General features: G+C 46.6%; 2 protein-coding genes across 2 annotated transcripts; one reads left to right on the top strand and one right to left on the bottom strand.

Moving 5' to 3' along the window:
- The first annotated feature begins 260 nt into the window (after positions 1-260).
- On the top strand, positions 261-2496 carry RPS19BP1 (ribosomal protein S19 binding protein 1). Its single transcript, XM_003202259.5, has 4 exons — positions 261-415; positions 499-639; positions 833-930; positions 1856-2496. The coding sequence occupies exons 1-4, from the start codon at positions 367-369 to the stop codon at positions 1988-1990; spliced, it is 423 nt and encodes a 140-aa protein (XP_003202307.1). The 5' UTR covers positions 261-366; the 3' UTR covers positions 1991-2496.
- Positions 2497-8487: 5991 nt separating this feature from the next.
- On the bottom strand, positions 8488-11436 carry ATF4 (activating transcription factor 4). The gene is made up of 3 exons (XM_003202258.5): positions 11210-11436; positions 9968-10279; positions 8488-9419 (listed from the first exon to the last, which is right to left on the bottom strand). Exons 2-3 carry the CDS (start codon positions 10179-10181, stop codon positions 8572-8574), a joined length of 1062 nt encoding a protein of 353 aa, XP_003202306.1. The 5' UTR covers positions 10182-10279; positions 11210-11436; the 3' UTR covers positions 8488-8571.
- Between the last annotated feature and the right edge of the window lie 4247 nt (positions 11437-15683).

Below are 15683 nucleotides of genomic sequence, written 5' to 3' on the forward strand. Positions count from 1 at the left end.
AATCACCACCACAGCAGGGTCTCAAAAAGCCCGCTCTCAATACAGAAATTCAGTAAGGATGCACTACAGAGGGCCTGCAGACCAGCTGCTGCACAGGCAGAAAAGAGGAAAGCGAGGCAGCAGCGTTGCGTCTGTACACAAAGCCAGCTCAGGGCTGGCCTGAGGCACCTCCACAAAGCACGAAGCCTCAATACAGCTCAGCATTCCTTCCTTCCCGCCTAAACCCTCTCTCAGCTTCCTTCGCGCATGCGCGCCCAGCCAGGGGAAAGACGGCAGTATGGCCGTTCAAAGGGCGGAAGTGGTCTCAGGAAAGGGCGGAAGTGCGTTTGAGAGCCGGAAGTGGGTGAAAGGCGGGGGTGTGTGGCTATGTCTGCGTCGTTGCTACGGCGGGGCCTGGAGCTACTGGAGGCACCAGGTGGGCCCGAGGGGCCGGAGGCTGGGGAGGAGGATATTGTCGCAGTGTGTGGCCCTGGTAACCTCCCTCATATCATCTTTCAGGCCGGGGGAAGGCCCCACCGGGACTCCAGCAGGGGCGTGATGGCGACAGGCCGGCAGGAGCCACCCGGCGGAGGAAGGTAAAGGCGGGACCTGGGAAGAACAAGGCCACGATCAAGGGCAGAGTCGTGAAGTCGGCGATAGGTGAGTTCTGGCTTAGCTCTGGTGGAGGGCAGCCTTATTGCTCTCTACACTCTCAGGCCAGGTCCCTTCGTGGTGTCCTGAAGCTCCTATCACGATCACCTGTGGCTATCCCTCCCCATCCTCCTTGTAGCAGATCTCAGGTGCTGCCTGGGCAATCAGGTGATGTGTTTTGTCTCACTGTGCTCTGACCTAGAGGAGTATCACAAGAAGAAAGCTGTAAGTCACCTCAAAGCGAATTTGCAGTACATGACAAGCAGACGATGTGTTGCCGACAAAGCCATAACCCAACAGGTAAGGATGACGCTTCTTTTTTCCTCTGAGAAGCATAGATGAATGGGAATTATTTTCAGATCTTCCAGCTTAGTCCTTGTGCAAAGAGTTAAGTTTCTGCGTGGTAGTGGCCTTGAAGTGTTTCTTTGTGCTCAAGCAAAACGCCTAAGCTTTAAATTTTTGTTGATAGATTATTTCTTACAGTGTTCTCAGCTACTCGTTAAAATCTTGTAACTGTTGATTTCTCTTGGTTACTAAAGTTATTTCACAGCAAAGAAGCCCTGGTTCAGTCTTCCCTTCTGTTCTTTGAACTCTCGTCTTCTGTAGCTAGAGGCTGTTTTAGTAGGGAACCAGACATGCTGCTGGCTCACATGGTAGGAATTTCATAGCATCTTAAATTATGTTTCTCATAACCTGAACATTTAACCAATGGTCTTTCCCAAATAATAGTTCTGAGCCAGGATTTGAAGGTAGCTAACACCACTAGATTCATAGGCTGTTTTTATAACAACACTTTTAACTTAAAGAAACTAAGTGATTTAGGCCAGCGTTTTTCAGGTTTGAGGTTGTAAATGGCAAGGATGACATATTAAAGAATGCCAGGGGAATTCTACCAATTTCTTGGGTTTTCTAGTTGTCTCATGGAGACACAGGACAAAAGAAGGCTACAGTTTCAGAGAAAGTTTGAGTTAAAATAAATATTGCAATCTCAATAAGAGTTATCAGAAAGTAGCTTCCTTTTTTGGCTCTGAATACCACCTGGGTGCTTGCTGCTGTTCCAGTGACCTGCTTTAAGATAATGTTTGCCTCACACTTCTCTGGAGGCATTTCAAAATGTAGCAGGGTACTAGCAAATAATAAGGGTGTGGTAGGTGAGTTCAAAAACTGTTTTGTGATTTGGTCTAGATTACAGTGAATGTTATTTTTCTTTTTGTTTTTCCCAAAGGTTCTTACACAGAACAGAGGCAGAAAGTCAAAAGATAGGCCTGCAGAGAAGAAGGAAAAGAAGAAGCCTGAGGGCACTGTCTTTACCGAGGAAGACTTCCGTAAATTTGAGAGAGAATACTTTGGAATCCCATAAACAGCATGAAAGGAACTCTTGCAGCTCCGCTCCATCTGCAGCTGAGTGCTCAGAACACAGGACTGGCCACTTCCTCAGCATGTTTGATAATGGATGTAAGAGATCCATCACTTTGTCAGCAAATAAACTAACATCAGACTTGCAGAGTAACTGCACCTGTCCAGAACTCACTGCTGGAGCCATGGAGGTTCTCTTTGGTCGTTGCAATACACTGCCCTTAGAATTACCTCCCTCCAGCCAGCATGTCTTACGTTCTTGCCATAGAAAGGTGGACTAATCCAAAAACAAATCTTGTTCTTCAGTAAGTAAGGCATCTGCTGTCAGTCTCCAACTCAATGGAGATATATTTTGGACAGCAGAAATAAATCATTAAGAGGGAAGGATGCTTCAAAAGACTGAAATCCAAGTACTCCTGCAGTTTCTGTCATTATTACAACATCTGTCAGGTTTTTCTGGCATTGTAAAAAATTTTGTATGTATTGTACGATTAAACAATTGTTGTTACAGGTGCTGCCTATCTTTGTCTTTGTGATAGCGATTGTTATGAGTGGCTGTGATTGAAGAAGACAGACCAGATCATTGTTCTGATCCAAGCATTCCTGTCACTAGGATGACTCAGTTGTGTGAATGTCCCCTCTCTGATTCCTCTTGACACGTGTATTAATCTTCTCTCCTACATGCTCAGGCTTTCAGAGTGCAGGTTGGAACTGAGATGACTTCTGTTCTGCCTGCTCAGTCATGCCTCTCCAAGAAAGATGTCATAAATGGAGAAAGCTATTTCTCATGCTTCAACCCAAGCTTTTCTTCTGAGGTTACAGCTGCCCTAGGAGGGCACTGCTGCTGGATGCTGCCAGCTCCTGTAGGCAGGAATGCTTATGACTCAGAAGTCAGCTCTCTATCTAATCATCTGAACCAGAAGCTGTGGTGCTGGACTGAAGGGATGGGGTTTTTGTGTAGTTTGTGTTTTTTTTTTCATACTGCTAAATTCCCTGCTGCAATAAGTAGATGGCCCAGCAGGTGGGAGTGTTGTTCCAGATGATCTTCCTTGGTAAACTACTGTAAATGTGCTTTTTGGAGCTCTTTCTCTGCCCCTTCCCACCCCTTCCTTAAGCAAATAGGAAGTGTTCTCCCTTTAGACAAAAAAAGAGACGAGTACTAATAATGCCAGCCCTCGGTTAGAACTAACTCCTGAGTCTCAGTAGCTTGGTTCAGATGTTAGCAGTGGAAGGAATTTGGTATCCTGGTGCATCGTTAAGTCTGTACCACCTGTGTTCTGTTCTCTCCATTGTGTCTACATGGAAGGGAAGGTCACACAGATGTACTTTGTCCAAACAGGGGAAATAGTGAACATATTAAAGTATGTGTTCTGGAAACTGTGTTAACAGCATGTGGGAGGGGATTTCTTGTAATAAGATCACTTCATCTGTTTGCAGCCAAAAGTGGTAAATAAAACAGTTCAAGGACCAGTTTCTCTCTTTTTCAGTTTGTCTCTACTCCTAAAATGGGGAGATGTGTAGGAGGGGAGAGAATGACTGTGTGAAGAAATAGTTGAAAACAATGTGTATGCAGCATACATCTTTATAAAACCGATGCACTCCATGCTGGCTGCTGAGCACGTTAGTTACTCTAATACATATAGTTCTGTGTGGAGCTGTTGTAGAGACCATTAAAAGTGTGGAAAAGCCTGTTCGGCTATGGCATGACTTGAAAGGGGCAAATCTTGGGGGTGCTACTTTGTGTCCTACCCTCACTGTCAGCACTCAGCAGTTACTTTGACCTTCAGGAAGTCCTTCTCAGCCCCCGCATCTCCTCTCTCAGCTCCTCCTATGCACTCCTGTTCCTGCGATCGTTCAGCTGCTGGGCCAACTTTCTACACCTTAAGGAAAGCAAAAACATCCTTTGTTGCTGCAGAAAGGAACAGTAGGGAAGCATGGTTCATTCTGTTTGCACAAAACCCAGCTTGTTTGTTTGCAAACATAAGTAAATAGGGAAGTTGCTCTTTCAAAGTCAAAAAGGAACTTTAAAGTGAACTCCAAAGCAGTGTTCTCCAAGGATAACAACACCCAGATACCTGGTATTTTAAAGTTGGATGGGAGCTCTAATTACTGGCAGGGAAGACTATTAGGGCCAACACAAGTAATCCCCATACTTGTGGCTATATGCCAAGAGGTGTGGCACTTACTTGAGAAGGTAAAGCCAACTGTCAGACTGGGTTTTGCCAGCTGAAATTAAAGTTGCTTTTACAGCCAACAGTATCCCCAACTAAATTAAATTTTACCTTGCAGGTGGGAGAAAAAGCAAGCAGAAGAAAAGTGTGGTTCTAGATAAACCATCCTTGGCAAAGATCTGGCATGTCCTAGCCTTGATTTTTTCACCTTTCTCACAGAGCTGGAGCTCCAGGAGAGAATGGCAGTTCTTCCTGCTTGTCATGTAAGAACATGAGCTGGCCTTTGAGAGGAATGTCTTCATTGCCATTCATTGGTGGTAAGATAAAACTGTGTTCTCACACTCCCAATCATCTATATATTACAGACTAGTCATGCTTAGAGCATGCCAGCTCCTCACCCCAGCTGAGACTCCAGGCAGTGGCTATCTGAGCTTCATGAGCCACCTCTCTGTTGCTTACTCACAGATAGACAGACTTTGCTGCCTCACAGAAGAGAGAAGAGGGATTAAGGAGGGAGCAGCTCCCACAGTTTCTTTTCCTACTGAGCCTCCGACTTGTCTGGTTCCCACACTGGGAGCGAAGATGCTGCCCTCAGACCTGCTGGACAGCATTTCTCTCCTGCGCAGCTGCAATCCAGGGAGGCTGAGCTCATTGTGCTGCTGGCTCTCTTCCCAGCTCTGCGACATCAGCCAAGCATCCCACAGCAAAAAAAATAGAAGTGGTCGAGCTGAGAAAGAGAGGGGTGCCATCTTCCAGAACATCTACACCCACAAGCAGCTGGGAATCAAGATGAGAAGGAGCAGCTTTAATATAAATGCAAATATAAGCTCTGGAGCATTAATAATGTGGTCAAACCTTTCCAGGGAAGTGGTTTAGAGGAGGAAGAATAGTTCCCAGATGCTCAGTGCTGGGCTGGCTTCCTGTGAGTAAGATTCACAAAGCCATTTAATGGCCTTCCTCTGTTCTGCGAATGGAAAGCAAACAGGAAAACTTGTTTGAGCAGGTATGAGTGGCTCAAAGCTTCTGCTGTATCAGCAAATGTGTTCTTCCTCAGCGTGGAAAGCAATGACAGCCAGTATCAGCATAGAGGTGTATCAGGAAGGCTGCACGTATAAACTAATAAAACATGATTACCCAGGATACTCAACAATTTCTTCCCTCTGAAATAACAGAGTGAAACAAGCCCAGCTGCAAATGAATCAAAGTAGCTTGGCATACAAGACTTAAAATGCTGAAATGACCACAGTAGGGAGAGAGGAAAACCATGGTTGGGAGGGGTCCTAGAAACCTTTTGGACTCTCAGTCCTTGGCTAGTTTTTCAGGACTGACTTCCCTTTCAATCTTGCTGATGATCCACGCCTACAAAACTGATGGGCTCTGAACACCTTGGGTAAGGGGCTGGTCACTGCAGAAAGGGGAACACAGCAGCAGTACCCTATATAGCTCACAAATGTAATGGTGAAACACGTGGAAGTTTTTCACTTTGAAGCAAGAAGAACAATCAAACAAGGAATGTAAAAGAAGGCAAGCTGCCTAATGCTTGCTTAGGGCTCAAAACCTGGAACTCCAGCTAAAGCAGGCTGAACAGTTAGTAGGTTTGAGACGGATTAAAGGTTTGCATGACTATCCACAGTTACACTAAAGAGGATTAACAGCACCAGCCACTAACTGTTGGGGGCAGGGGAAATGGAAATCATGAAGGTTGCTCTGCCCGCAGGGTTATGTACACCTTGTTCTGAAGGAATTAGCTGTTGGCAGGGCTGACCAGCAATCTACCTAATTGAGCAGCACCATTTGTATGCAAGAAAGCTCATTTATCTCCTCCACTAACTTGTCATTCATGGAAGGGAAAGAGTAGACCTTCTTCTCTGGTTGTCCATGCACTGCAGTGGTGATGCAGAGGAGCCAAGCTCACAGCAGGCAGCATGTGTTTTGGAAATCCTCTGCCCTATTTAAATAAAGTTGATGTGGTTGCTGTACTTGCATCTTGTTGCCTACCATTTTTCTGAAGGGAGCTATAATGCTATAATGTGATGGAAAGCACAGCAACAATAGCAGGGTAGCAAAGTCCTAGACTGCAGCAAGTGAGGATAAACCCAAATGCAGAAGCTGCAGATACAGAAGTAAAGGAAGAAAAATCTGCTTACCCTTGGAAAGTTTCAGGTAGACAGGGATCTCCAGCAAAATACCCTTGCCTCCACTTCCAAACCTTACATGAGGTCTGGGAAGCAGTGAACCCTTGCCTCACTCCTTCCAGTCACTCAATGCATTGCTTGCACCTGAGCTCCCCTGGGTTAGCCCTGCCTTCGCACCAGGTGCTCAGTTGTCGTTTCAAGCCCTGACTTATCATTTCCACTACAGGTGTGAACATATGAAGGAGAGAAAAAGGGCAACTGAAGGAGAAACGAGAGATGGCTAACCATTACTTTGAGAACACGTGACTGTATAATACAAAAATTGGAGCTTGTGGGTAGAGCTAGCCTCATTTAGTGGCTTCTGATGCTGCGTGAGTGCACTGAAAGAAGTGCAAAGCTGGGATAGCTGAGTGGCTGAAACAGTACTGCCTAGGTCTGATCCCTTGCATCTGTGATGGTTCTGTCACCACGATACATGGCCATCATTTCCCTGACACCAGCACAGTGTTGAGGAAAACTCCTCTCTTGAAGGACACCCTGTCTTTGCTGCTATTCTGGGCTTTCTGCCAGGGCTCTTTGGAAGCATTTGCTATCATTCTGCTTTCATTCTCCAGCACTGCAGATGGAGGTTATTTTTGCCCCTTTGGTTACTCACAGGGGCAAGTGGTGGAGTCCTCAGTAGCAGCGGTTTCCTCTTCTTGTTTACAAAGAGAACTATGAGCACCTGGGTCTCCCTAAACGCAGGCTGAAGAGGAAGGTAGCTATGAATACTGAGCTTTTATAGGGTGCAGATTGGGAAAATTCCACTGTTTCCAAATATGCAGGAAAACTGGCTTCCTCTGGAGGCTGGTAAAGCCTATATTTCATGCACCAAAATCTATTTCTGGGAATGGTGTCACCATGCATGTAAACCATTGAGATTGTTGAATCACATTTTTTCTGAGAGCCTGTGAGAAAATGAAGAGGCTCCTAAAGCCTGCAAATGTCAGATCAGTCAGGAGACTGTCTGCTGCTCAGATGCTTTCTCCCATCTCTTAATGCAATGATCTTATAAATGCTAAATGAACATACAGAGGACGAGCCAGCCCTAACCTTCAGCCAGTGCAAAGTCTTAACTAAGTTACTAAGTATGGAAACAGCATCATTGCAAGAGGCGTCGCATAAGATCAGCTCGTTGGCTGCCTCTGAAAAGCTGCAAGCACAAAGACACCAGCTCCATGGGGATGCCTGAGCTGGGCAATGTGCTTGGACAAGTCAGTGCAAGTGAGCAGGAATTAACACCTCGGGGAAGGATGCATACATCTACATGCAAAAGCTGTCCCTGGCAGGACAAGCAGGGATTAAGGAATGTGATGAATCACTAAATCTGGGTATCAGTGGGCTGAAGAAAATAATCATCAGGCACGTGATTATAAAGGGCACATCCCAAATCCTGAAGGTATTAGCAGGTACAGCTATGCTGACCACAGTGCTTACTGAATTTCTGCATCTCAAAAGAAACAAAAAAAAAATAATACTTAATACTGCCATAAATTAAAGCACGCTAATAAATCTAACAGGCTGAAATCACCCTGCTATGCAGGCTCATACCTGCCATTTTCACATTGCTTCTTCAGTATAACAGATAACATCACAACACTTTCCCAGTTGCACCTTCTCTCCCAGCACTCCAGTATAAAGATCATCTCACATAGTGCAGGCTCCAATGAGAACCACTACCCTAGACAATAGGCTGCAGCCTACAAACCTCTACTCATACTCCCAAGTACCTGCACACTTATGTTCTGATGGGTTATCTTCCAGCTCACCACCTTATTTCATAACTATTGTACCCTGCACCATTCACCTCCACCAGGAATTGTACTGAACTCCCACAAGAACCTTTTCCAAAACCCATTCATAAACACTCTTAAATGGCTCCTCTAGAGGCTCATAACCTTTATGATTTTGCCTTTACCATTAAGGATCTGAAAGTATATCCATTTGGTCCCCTCCATCTTACTAGATATTTGAAGTATACACTCAGTTGTATGTTAGCTGTAACGTGTGCACTATCACTTGAACCACATTAACAGTAAATGCTATTTGCACACTCCACAGTGGAGCAGCACACTCTAGCTGGTTGAAGCCCCAAATGACGTGGTGTAAGTTAATGCTTATTTTACAGATACCCAATTACCACACAAAACTGCAAGTTTACTATAAAATAATTTATTAAGACACCATACACAGCTTAAGCAGCAAGCATATATACATGCACATGAACACTACTGACTACCCTACTCAGGGACTCTAGCTCTTTTGACTTTGGCCTTCCTCACCTCTTCAATCAGATCTTTCAAGTACTGGATTTCCTTACTCAAGGAATCTGCTTTCTCTTTCAGGGCCTGATTCTTCTGTTCCAAATCTCTGCACTCCCCTGACAGTGCCTCCTGTTCTGCCCTCTTCTTTTGCCGGTAACGTGTGGCAGCTGTCTTATTTTGCTCCATCTTTTTCAGTTTATCTATTTTCTTTTCTCCTTTCACCTTTGCTGACACTACCTTCTCAGCAGGGTGGTCATATGGTTTGGACCGCACAGAGCCACAGGTGGCATCTGCAGGGAACTGGTTGTCATTGGGGGATCCAAGTGAATTGGTAGGACTATGCTGGGGTGTTCCCAAATAAGAGTCTGGGCTCATGCATATTCCACTATCATCAGAATGGTTCTCCTCCTCTTTCTCCGACTTGGTGATCACTACCAGAAAGGTGGGACCCTCCTGTTTCCTTTCACCTTCCAGAACATCCACTTCACTACCTAGTTCTAAACTAAATGAATGGTCTGGAACAGAAGTCAGAGACTCTGGGGAAAGGGGAAAAGACCAGAGGGAAGCTAATGGGGCCATGGGATCTGCTCCAATTGGAGATTCAGGGAGACTGGTGATTAGATCAGGTATGAGTGGAGGTTCTTTGTTGTGAAATTCCTGGGTGGTAGGGTTAAATAGGAGATCACACGTGTCTTCCAACGTGGCCATCAGCTCGTCTGGTGAGACGGTGGCTTCCAGATGTTCCATACCTAACAGAGCATCAAAATCAAATTCCTTCAGATCCATCTTCTCCACCATCCACTCCATGCCAGAGAAGGCATCCTCTAAACAAGGGAAAAAAGAAATGCATATTTTTCAGTGAGCTAAAAAAAGTAAGCTTCTAGAAGGTATCAAAAAAAAAAAAACCACCAAAAAAACTAACTTGTTACACCTTCCCCCATTCTTCTTAATGGTACAAAAGATTAACTACCAGAACCTCAGCCCACCATGAGCGGGGGAGGACTGCATGATACGATGTAGCTGTCAGCTGTTATGACATTCCATCCCTCTTACTCTCAACTCTGTAAGAATTCAGAGCTATTTGAAACACACGACCACACTTGCTTCTTGTGACTCTTCCAAGGAAGGCTACTCTAACAGCTGGCATGTTATTAAAAGGGCAACACAAGTGTCATTTTCCCACAGGCCAGTCTAGTAACTAGCCATTTGCTACTATGTAATCAGTGTTGTAGGGATGCTTTCCAGGCGAGTACACACATGATGTTACCTCTACATTTAGAGCCTGCACAGTGTATTTTCAAATGGGAGGGTTACATTGTTTATTATTGCCATCACAACTGATGTATTTTCTGCACATGAATTAGTGCCTTACCCTGGCTGCTATCTATGGTGTTGCCTAAACTGTCCACAGCGAGCCAATTGGAGGAGACTGCCTTAGCCTTGTCGCTGGAGAACCCATGCGAACTGAGGGGCTCGGCCACCTCCAGGTAGTCATCGAGGAGTCCCAGACTTTCCTCAGCCACCGAACACGGCTGGCTGAAGGGGGAGGACTCCCCCAACAGCATCTCGTTGTTCAAGAGGCTCATCTTGGTCAGGTTTCAGTGCTTTGACGTCAAAGGATGTAGACAAGGAGAAGGTCTTTTTGTCGACTACAGCAGTGCTGCTGTGCGGTGCCTTGAAAAACCTGTAAGACAGACATTTTTCCACACGCATCAGTGCCTGTTCTACTGGAATAACAGCCTTCACAATAAAACACAACACGCAGGGAGTGTGGTGGTACACTGGACATTTTCCGGGCTGTTTGCCTCCAACTCTTGTTTTTGTTTTTTTTATTTTATTCCTTTTTTAAAGGTTCTTCTGTTCCCATCCTCATCTCCAGCACAGCAGTGCCAGCCCCGCGCTCCCCACGCCCCGCCCACCGCGCCTTGACTCACGCCCATGCCGCAGCCATTTCGCGATCCGCCGCCTTCTGCTCCTCACCCGGCCCCGCCGCCATTTTGTGCCGTGCCACGTTTCCACCTCGTGTCGCTGGGACCGCCAGCAACGCGGGGGTGGGGGGGGAGGGAGGGAGGAAGGTGACAGGACGGAAGGACAGGGCACCTTTCTGTGCCAAGCTGACTTATGGAGCAGGGGGATTCGGGTGAGAAACGCCGTGAGAAGCTCACACTCTTATAATCAGGCTGATTTCCACACCATCCCCCCCAGTGCTGCGGCATTAGGGATCCACTCATACCTCAACGACCGCTCGCTGGAAGCCCCGTGTAACTCCTCCATCTGCTATTCCCAATGCCCCCTATAAAGGCATTCCCCTACACGACTAGGACACCCGCATAGGGAACTAATACTCACAAAAACCTTACAAAACTGGAAAGCTTTATGTTTTCAGGATGTGGGTTTTTCTAAAATATAGGGTGTTACGGCTCGCTTTTCCTCTTCAAGTGTCACTTCCTGCAGTTTCCATCACTCCCAAGTAGGCTTTTAGCCCCCACCCCCCACACTATTACCCAGGCAGCTTCTCCTTTGGGGGTCCGTTTCGCACCCCAGAGCCCCGCTTTAGGAACCGGGGGAAATGAGGGGTGTCACACAGCACGCGCTCCCCACACGCGCTACTCACGCCATGGTTGCAGATGCCGGGGATGTGCCGAGGCCGCCGCCGCTGCTGCTGCGCCCGCTGCACTGGCCGATGCCGCCGCTGGCCCTGCCGCCCTTAGAGAGCCATGGCGGCTGGGGTGGGGGAGGTGCTCCGGTCAGAGCCGCGCGGAGATGTGCTGCGCACGGCCGCTACCACTAATAACCACCTCAGCTAAGGGCACACAATGAGGTGGCACAGCGCGCGCCGTGCTTTTATATGTGACCGCACTAAGCAGAACGAGATCCGGCCTGATGTGTCCTTCCGCTCTTCGTCACCCGCTTCTCGTCAGCGCCCTCCGGCCTGTAACCCCACTTTCTGAGCTTCTCTCGTTCCACCCTGCTTCGGATTAACCATAAAAGCCGTCAACAATAACTTTCCCTCCGTCGTGGGCTGATAGACAGAGGGACTATATGGTGTCCCTCCGCGCAGACACGTCCCAGCCAAGAAGAGCGGTCACGTGACGAAGAAGCTGCGGACGCTCCTCCCGCCCGCCGGCGAGCGCGGGGGGATTTGGGGGGGCCCCTGCTCCTGCCCGCCAACAAAGCCAGGGCGCTCCGACGCTGATTGGCTGGCGGCGTGGTATTCATGTGCGCGCTGAGTCGCCATTGGCTGAGGCCCGAAAGAGGACAGATGGTGAGGCGAGAGGCACGGAGGACAAGGAGCGGTAAAAATGGCGGCAGGAACGGGTGGTTTTGTTTGGTACCTCACGTTTCCGTGGCCTGACCGTCTTCAGGCACCATGTCTACTTTGTTCCTAGCTGCTTCTTACGCCCTCCACACGAAGTCCTGTCCCCCTCCAAGCACTGTTCCCTCTGCATTCTTAACAGTCTCTCCAGACGAAGCCCAGCAGAGTTGAGGGCAGAAGTTTGCTGAGGAGAGTCACTGCTCCCTCAGATAAGTGGGAGCCTCCCTGCCTGCTACCTGCTCCTCGGAGATAGGGCTGTGTGGGGCATCGGCTGTGTGTTGTGTCTCTGACACCCTGGTAGCCTTGTAGCTATGGCGTAACATTGGCCTGGGGTGGTTTGTGAGGAGACCCAAGGGCAGCCATTACTCAGATGGAGGAGAGTATTAGTGGGTCATCTACACAGCCTCACAGCTGTAGCAAGCAGCCTCACCTTGGGAAGACTTTCAAGCAGTTTTGCATTATGTTTTATCTGAACTAAATCAGCCAAGTGAAAAGGCAGCCCTGCTCCCTCACCTCTAGCCCAGCCTGTATGTTTCTAGCAGGTCCTCTGGCCCTCAGCTGGTTCAACTAACCCCGTATGAAACCCATGGGGGAACAGATGGTTTCAGTCCCCTCATGATTCTCTGAGGACACTAAAGCACCATGTACAGCTCTGAATGAGCTGGAAAGGTTGCTATCCATGTACTCTCTCACTACCCAGCCTTTGGTTGCTTTCCCACATTGTCAGCTGTACAGCACACCATCAGCTCTGAAGGTTAATCATAGAATGGCTTAGGTTGGAAGGGACCTTAAAGATCATCAAGCTCCAACCCCCCTCCATGGATCCTTGCTTGCTCAAAACATGATCACCCTGTCGGTCAAACTCCTCTTGGCTCCACTGCAAAAGGCTTCCTTGTTTTCCAGTTAGGGTTTGGTAGTATCTGTGTACAGCCATGGCCTTGGCTCAGTTTACACAGGTATAACTGCCTGGAACTCATTAAACAACTCCACTGATAATTCCAGAGGACAAGCATGGCCAGGGAGGGCAGTCATGGCCAGGTTTCTACTTTTAGCAGCAGGATGTCACCATCACCGCTACAAATCAGGGTATGTCACTCCAGCTCTGTAAACTGAACATTGGCTGCTGAGAGAAAAAATGCAACTTTTCCTCTCCACTGTGGTGTTTTTGTTTGGTTTGTGTGTGTGTGTGTTTATTTCGTTTTTGCTTTTCTTGAATCAAGCATCGATTTTTAACGGCTCACTAAGATGGAAGAGGCAGCAGAGAAAAATGCCCTCTAATGCCAGAAAACACGATAGCAACTGAGTGATCTCAGATGACTGCTCTGATACATGCGCCAATGAGCAGGCAGATCTTGCTTCAAAGCAAAATTCAGAGGATGGATGCAGCAGCTTCCAAAGAAGCCCAGTGGGTGATTGGCTTGGGTGGATGAAAGGCAGCATCTCTATGTTTTCGCTGGCTGAGGGAGGGCTCTCACATCCCTCATACTCAAGTGCGAACAAAAAGGTGATTGTACCATTGTAATTGTAGTAAAATAAACAGAAATGTTCTACCCACCCGATCCTTCCTCTTGAAATGGTAATTATAGATTTCTGCAGAGAGGACTCTGGGTATGTGTGAGCAAGAATCATGCAAGCAAAAATGATGTATGTAATGAGGAACTTAACCCAGATCTGCCTGTTTCCTAGCTGCCCGCTTCCCTTTTTATTTTGCAAATGTGGAAATTTGTCTGCGATTTGAGCACCAGGTTTTTTTTTTTCATCATCCTCAATTCAGGAAGTGAAATCAGGTAACAAAAAGCCAGCCATTTAGTAATAATTAGTGTTATTTCTCCCCGTTTCCTGAAAGAGACTGCAGAATTAGCATTGTTACATAATTTAATGAGATACGTCTCTAATTCCATTACAAAACATGTCTCTGCTTTTGCAGATATTACATCAGAGGTTTCTCCTTTGAGGTTTGAGTTTTGTGACTGAGCTAGAAGATAATTCTTCAAGCCTAAATAACAATTCCTTAGGAATTTTTGTGCAAATAAAATAGCAAATGTTTTCTAAGCAGAGAACTACCAGCTACCCACTAACTCAAATGTTCCATTTTCAATACCACAGAATATATTTGTGGCTTAGATGTGTGGAGAGAAGCCTGATAGCTCTGAAGAAAATTGAATTTGCAGCACAAAAAGATGGCTTCTGAATGAAGATTAGTGTGTGTGCATGGTCAATAAACTCCTGATGACACGTTAACAGCTTTAGCTCTGCTGATGTTATTTTTCTGCCTTAGGCATGGTATCTCAGCAGAGAGCTCCTGTGATAAGTCGGATCCATTCCTATCCAGAAGCTAGGGGCCAGCTGCAGGCAAGAGGAGATGCTCATGCAGAGCTCACAGCAGGATAGAGGCCAAAATGACCTTGCTGGGGAGTGACGAAATGCTCACATATTACAGCACTGCAGAAAGCACCAGGAAGTAAACTGATTCTCCTCCATTAACCCTTCTTTTTCATTAAGATGGAAAGTCAATATATGAACTTGCTTTTTTTCTGTCTGTCTGCCTGTCCTTCTTTCTGTCTATCTTTCATTTTAGAAGCTAACGTTGCAAAGGAAAAGAGTTTTTCTTTTATCAGCAAATATACAGGAGATAAACATGCTGTATGCTGTGTTATTAAATACACAAAGGGAAGACGTAAATGTTTCCATAGTAACATCTCTTTGCACAGTCTAGCTGGCCTGTGTATGACGCTCAGGGACTGTCAAGGGGGAGGCACTTGTGGTGCTGCATAGCGGGGAGCAAGGAGGGGGATGTGGGGGATATGCATTGCCAGGGCCCGGAAGAAGATAACCACCAACAGTAATGCAGATTGAGATGCTGGCCCCTTCCTGGAATGCTGAGGCAGCCAGGAGGGTTTGCAGGCCCCGTGGTGGCTCTGTCAGAGCGCTTTGGGCTCCTGCAGGGTCTCACACCCCAGGAGGGGTCCTTGTGATAATTTCTGTCCTTTGAAGTTTCCATTCATAGGCGGGACAACAGGAAACAAACCCCAGGCATGCAGCCTAACTGCACTTCAGTGAGCAAAGAATTTCCAGACACCAGGAGGAAATTTTCCGGCAGAGATTGTTGAGGGAAACACAAAGATGGATTGAGGCAAAGTGCTTATAAAGTCTGAGCAATTCTGAGGGAGAATTACCTACAATCTCTGCAGCTCAGGGTAATTTGCAGTGCTTGGTTGCTTCTCCCCTCATGCGGCACAAACGGATAACTGGAGAATTGGTTCTGCCAGATCCTTGTTGTAAGCTCTTTAAGGATTGCTTTATAGACATTCCATTTTAAAACCGGGTGGAGAGATGAATATATGTGATTAAAGATCAAGCTGGGAGGTATTAGTGTCCATTTTTTATTATGTACAAACAATAAATAAGTTAGCCATATGCTGTGCCTCGTTTGTTTTGGACTGGTGCACCAAATAGAATCTCTAATAAATCATTCATTACTTACCCACCCCCTCACTTTCTTATGTTTCCATCCTGATATGTAAATATCACTGACATTTGAAAGGAGACTAATAAAAAAAAGGATTAAATCTGCAATTTACATTTGCAACTTGCAGTTCAATAATTTCAGACAGATATGGAAATACTCCTGGTTGTCCACCTACATTTTTCTCGCTGAGCAAAAGCAGGCATGCCAAGCACATACTGATAGCTCACAAAATACATTTCTCCAGAGGCTCAGTTACTCAGAGCTGGACAAGCTGTGGCCAGCTGCCATGAGGAAAAACATTGT

The sequence above is a fragment of the Meleagris gallopavo genome, chromosome 1, assembly GCF_905368555.1.
Source record: "Meleagris gallopavo chromosome 1, MGAL_WU_HG_1.1, whole genome shotgun sequence".
NCBI classification, from domain to species: Eukaryota; Metazoa; Chordata; class Aves; order Galliformes; family Phasianidae; genus Meleagris; species Meleagris gallopavo.